The 6,026-nt window shown below is 38.0% G+C and overlaps 1 protein-coding gene across 2 annotated transcripts in view; it reads left to right on the plus strand.

The window, feature by feature from the left end:
* LOC133823260 (uncharacterized) overlaps positions 1–5,314 on the plus strand; it is a 36,184-nt gene extending 30,870 nt beyond the window's left edge. For both annotated transcript variants that reach the window (XM_062255926.1, XM_062255927.1), the window contains one exon: positions 3,895–5,314. In XM_062255926.1, coding sequence (XP_062111910.1) covers positions 3,895–4,773 — 879 coding nt within the window. In that variant the 3' untranslated portion in view covers positions 4,774–5,314. The remainder of the gene's footprint in view (positions 1–3,894) is intronic.
* The last annotated feature ends 712 nt before the right edge of the window (positions 5,315–6,026 follow it).

Here is a 6,026-nt window from a genome sequence, read left to right on the forward strand (position 1 = left end):
GCTCCTTTAAGTGTGACATTTGTCAGTTTGCTAACACATACACATGCTATTTTTCATTACGTACCTTTCAAATCAACCCAACCCTTTACTCTTATTCATAGTGATATATGAGGACCATCTAGAATAACCAATGCCACATATACTAGATGGTTCATCACTTTCATCGATGACTACACATGTGTTAGCTGAGTTTTTCTTCTTAAACAGAAATCTGATGCTGCCATGACATTTAGAAACTTCCATTCTATGATCAAAAATCAGCTCAATGCTAATATTCAAGTGTTGCACATAGAGTTCGTGTGTAGGCACACCCCAACCAAATGGGATTGCCGAACGCAAAAATACACCTGTTGGAGGTTGCTAGGGTCTTAATGTTTACCACATCTGTCCCTAAGTATTTTTGGGGTGAGGCTATTCTTACCGTTGTCTACCTCATCAATCGTATGCCCTCTCGAGTGTTGAAGTTTCATACTCCACTCTTTATCCTTCTTAAAACATATCCACATACTCATCTTGTTTCTAATCTCCCCTTAAAAACGTCTGGTTGTACTTCTTATGTCCATGTTCTAGGTCTAAACTGATCCAAATTTGATCCACGTGCTCTTAGGTGTGATTTTTTGGGTTACTCCTACCAAAAAGGGGTATAAATGCTATAATCCTTCTACTCGACGTATGTATGTCTCCTTAGATGTCACATTCAATGAAGAACAACCTTTTTATCCCAACATTCCACTTCAGGGAGGACAGTGACTGAAGTTTCTATTTGAGATACTTGCCTACCTAAAGCTATCCCAGAAATTGATCAAACTATTTACATCAATCTCTCATCTCCTTCTCTATTTGACATAGGAACATTTGAGTAACAATCTCAGCCCCAAACTAAAGAATTTTTAGTTTACTCAGCGATCAAAGGACCATTAGGTAATACAACCAACTACTGCTCCAACATCTCATGAGTCCGACCCACAGACTGTTCCTAATGTAAGTGATCCTTCTCTCACTCCCATCTTGCCTAATGATGTTCCTAATGTTGAGCCTTCTAATATGGTGGATCCCGAATCTGAGTTACCTATTGCCAAGAGGAAGGGAGTCTTGAGTTGTACTCTACATCTAATGTCTAGATATGTCTGCTATAGTAGACTAACTTTGAAATATAAAGCTTTCCTAGCAAAAGTCAAGCAAGTGGTAGTTCCTAAGTATATAACTGAAGCCCTCTCACAGATAGAATGGAAGAAAGCAATCTACGAGGAAATTGGGGCACTAGAAACCAACACAACGTGGACAATAGTCAATCGACATAGAGATAAACATGTGGTTGGATGTAAGTGGGTATTTATGATTAAACACAAGGCTGATGGAATGATAGACCAATACAAAGTGAGACTAGTTGTAAAATGATTCACCCAAACATATGGAGTGGACTACAATGAGACGTTTGCACCTGTTGCCAAGATAAACATAGTTAGGGTTCTGCTATCAGTTGCTGCAAATCTCGATTGGCCCCTACAACAACTAGACATCAAAATGCCTTCCTCAATAGGCATTTGGAAGAGGAAGTTTTCATGAGAATCCCACCAGGCTTCTAGGAAAGATATGGAAAAGAAAATGTCTGTCATCTGAAAAAATCTCTCTACGGCTTAAAACAATCTCCACGGGCAAGATTTGAAAGATTTAATTGGGTGGTAAAACAGTATCGGTATAAACAGGCTCAATCGGATCACACCTTGTTCTTCAAACACTTGTAAAAGAGTAAGGTAACTATTCTCATTGTCTATGTTGATGACATGATACTCACCGGTGATGATTATGGAGAGCAAGAAAGTAGCCCAAGAGGTAAAAGATCTTGGACCAATGAAGTATTTTCTAGGAATGGAGGTTGCAATAACAAAATAAGGAATTGCTGTGTCTTAAAGGAAATGTCCTAGATCTACTCAAGGAAACATGGATGAGTGGTTGTAAACCTGTGACAACACCAGTTGAACCAAAAGGCAAGTATAAACCAACAAAAGAGAAGACAATTGACAAAGGAATATACCAGCGGTTAGTGGGAAAATTGATCTACCTATCCCACACAAGGCCCGATATTGCATTTGCTTTGAGCTTAGTTAGCCAATAGATGCACAATTCATTCGAAGAACACTTGGAAGCTGTGTACCTAATTTTACGTTATCTGAAGAAAACACCAGGAAATGGATTGTTATTAAAAAAGAATGAGGAAAGAGGTGTTGAAGGCTTCACAACTGTAGATTGGGCAGGGTTAGTTGAAGGTAGAAGATCAACAACTGGATATTGTACTAAAGTATACGAGAACTTGGTTACTTGGAGGAGTAAGAAAACCAGTGGTAGCCCAAAGTAGGGCCGAAGCAGAACTCGGAGCTCTTGCTCAAGGAGTATGCGAATTAGTTTGGATCAAACACATATTTGAAGAATTAAAACTTCAAAGGACCGAGCCTTTAAAGTTGTATAGCAACAGCAAGTCAGCAATTAACATAGCACACAACCCAATCCATCACGACAGAACCAAGCATGTTGAAGTGGATAGACACTTCATTAAAGTTAAAGGAAAAATTGATAGAAAGGAACTATGGGAACGAGTTCCTTTCTAAAGGGCAACATAAAGGGCTATCAACATAAAGTTTCAACGAGTTAGTTTGCAAGCTGGGCATGTGGAATCTCTATGCACCAGCTTGAGGGAGGGTGTAGAAAATATTGTATATTAAGCATTAACTCAGTATCTTTCCAATAAGGAAACCAAGCTGAATTCTTAGAAAGCTATTATAATTAGATTATTTAGTTTTAGGCTAATTGATTTACTTTAGAATATCAGTGATTAATCTAGAATATTTGGTATTAAATACCAGATTTGTTTATACCTGTACATTGCCTATTTAAAGGCCTAATTCTCTATCATTAAAGATTATCAAAAGGCTAATAAAATGGTTAGGCTATAGGCTGAAAAAAAGGTTATTGGTAGATTTTCTTGCTTCAGCCAAAATTTCAGGAAAACTTAATTTATGGAACATTATGATCTTAAAATTATTTTTGAGTTTTTGTTTTCCCCTCTTTCTTGTTAATAATTTCTTCAGGCATATTGTTAGGTCCCGTGATGTACATGCATGAAAATTGGTTGAATGGATATCTTATATTATTTGATTTCATGCAGTGAACCAAGTGTTTTGCGGGAGTTTCCTTTTTCGATCTTATTAGAGATTGGGGCAATTTTTGGCTTTAATTTTTGGGGGTGGGTGTCTGTTGTGGGGTTTTGGTGGTTTGTTTTTGTGATTGTTTTGTAACCACAGTTTTCTTCCGCCATAAGTGAGGGTTCTCAATTTTGAGAGGGGGTCAGTCTCTGACTAAGACCTCTGTCTCTTTTTCAAAAGAAAAAAAAAGATTTCATACAGTGAACAATCCTGTTTTTGATTCTCTCTAACATGACCTATGATCATAAAACGGCTTATATAAAATTTTATTCCGTGGTTCTTTAAAATATGCTTCAGTATAGATAGTTATAGGAAGTATACAAAATTAAAAGCTGGAGAACTACTTATAAAAAAATATAAATAATTGAAGAATACAGCTTGTTCCAACGGACGAACCTAGTTTTGAACTTTAAGTTGCAAAGTGAGTTGAAGGTGTTAGATATTAACGGGAAAAAAGATACACAACCAAGAAGTCTCAGTGAAGTGACTTCTCCAAAATCTAATTCTGAGCGCATAGTAGGAATAATAATATCCAAATATAAGAATATTTGTTAGACTTGAGCTGTCTGGGTTCCCATTCTGTGTGATATGACCCCTGTTTTATTTTTTGCTCCCTTCATTTGTGATAGTATCTGTGAATATTTGGAAATAAAGTGTCTGCAACAAATGGTGGTGACATTCTGTCTTTATGCAGGCTGCTCGTTGCCACATTGAACAAGCAAGTAATATCAGAAAAAGAATTCCCTCAAACAATGCTGCTAACACCACAGCAGAAGCTACGAAGGGAATGGAGCAGAATCAATCTTTCGTCCAACCAAGCAGTGCCCAGTCTCATCCTCTTACACAATCAGCAATTTCTTTTGCACCTCTGAAAGCTAATGATGAAGAGAGCAAAAAGGCAAGAGCTGCTGCTGTTGCTGCTAGGCTTGCTGCTTCTACTTCCTCTGCACAGATGCTATCCTCTGTACTTTCCTCTCTTGTTGCAGAAGAAGCTGCTTCTATGAGTGGTAGCTTGACGTCAGGTGGATTAACACCCGGATTACCCTTGTTCCCTCCGGAAAAACGGCAGAAACTTGAGAAACCAATGTCTGTATCTGATGTTAGCATTGCTGATTTAGGCAGTGCTGGTTATTTTACCCTACCACAGCAGTCAGTTGCCAATATGCCTCTTACACCTTCATCAGGCATGCAATCCCTGTCTCAAGGAAGTCAGATGCAATCTGCTTTTTCTCAGCCACCACCCCCGCTGCCCCCACCTCTTCCTCAATCTCCTGCCACTCCATCACATCAATATGTCCAGTCCACTGGTCTTATGGCAGGTGTGATGCCTTTTGGTTATGGATCAAACACCCTTCCACCCCCACCCCCTCTACCTCCACATTTTGCTATGGGATTAGCAAGGCCAAATCCTCAATCACAGCAGCAGCCACAGCCTCTGTCGCATCAGTCACCACAGCAGCAGCAGCAACAACAACAGTTGCAACCTGCCAATGGAGGATTTTATAGACCACCGGGTATAGGGTTTTACGGACAAAGCCACCAACCGACAACGCCACCAGTTCATCGGCAGTGAATTCTTTGTAAGAAATTTGTTCACTGGGCAAGAAGTTTGTTCCAACTTCCAGGGCATTCAAAGGATATTAGGCAGCAGGCAAGCCAAAACTGCAACAACAGTGGAAATTATGTTATGGAAATCAACAATACAAGCTGAAACTTTTTAGACTCATTGTTCTGTAAAATATTAGGAAGTAGGAAGTAGTATTCTAGAAAATATTTCTCCCCATCAGTAAAGAGGTTGCTTGGTAGCTGTATTTTTAGTTTTACGTGATGTTCAAGTATCTTTTAACTGATTCTGATTGGGGAATTACTAATGTGAGCTTGGAATTGTTGAATGTGTCGGGTCCTATCAGCTGGGCTTAGGCAAGCTTCTTCCAAATTTAAGGATAAGGTCAGCAAACTTAATTATATTTGAGGCGAGCTCCTGGGCCTAGTGGGCTTCTCCTTTCGAAGGAGAGTTGTCTCTGCCTTTACAACTGTTTAAGAGTTAGTCAAACTGCTAGTAAAAGTAACCGTTGTAATCATGTGCAATGATAATGTTACATAATTTTCAACTAGTTTATGTTTTTGTTTTTCCTTCCCTTTCTGGTAGTTGATTTGTACACGTAATGTACCTGTGCATCTCCACTAGCTGGTAGGTCATTTAACATTTTTTTTCTCAGATAATAGCTACTCGTTTGTAGCTGTATTTAGTTAAACCGTAGAGTTCTGTGTACACTGACGTTGCAAATTATATATGGAAACATGATAAAATGCATGGTCAAGGAAATTGGTGTATTGGGCCATTGATTCCGAGCCCTGTTGAAAGAGGTGCTGAAAGAGGAACAGATAAATGGACAGGGAGACATGTTTAAGCCTGCATAGTTATCATGAAGATACCTTACATAAGCAAGGAATGGTAGTAGATAATATTGCTGATAATTTTTTTGCAAAAAGAAGTTGAATACAAAGAAAAATATGACTTACTACGACAATATTGGCTAAGCTATTCAGCTGTAGTGAGGAGCTAAAGGGTTTTTTTTTTCCTGCTGTAGTCTCATATTTTACACCTTGTAACACTTAGGTCAGGTCCTGAAAGTTTTGATTAATTAGGTCCTCAATTTTTTCAAATCATATTATTTAGGTCTATAAAAAAAATGGTGAATCAATCTTAAAAAAATTGGACTACTTAATTTATAACAATACCAAACATGACATTGAAAAAAAATATTTTCATTACATTTTAAAAATATTTTATGGTTTTATAATTTAAATTAATTTTGCATTAAA

This window comes from Humulus lupulus, chromosome 3 (genome assembly GCF_963169125.1).
Source record: "Humulus lupulus chromosome 3, drHumLupu1.1, whole genome shotgun sequence".
Taxonomy (NCBI): domain Eukaryota; kingdom Viridiplantae; phylum Streptophyta; class Magnoliopsida; order Rosales; family Cannabaceae; genus Humulus; species Humulus lupulus.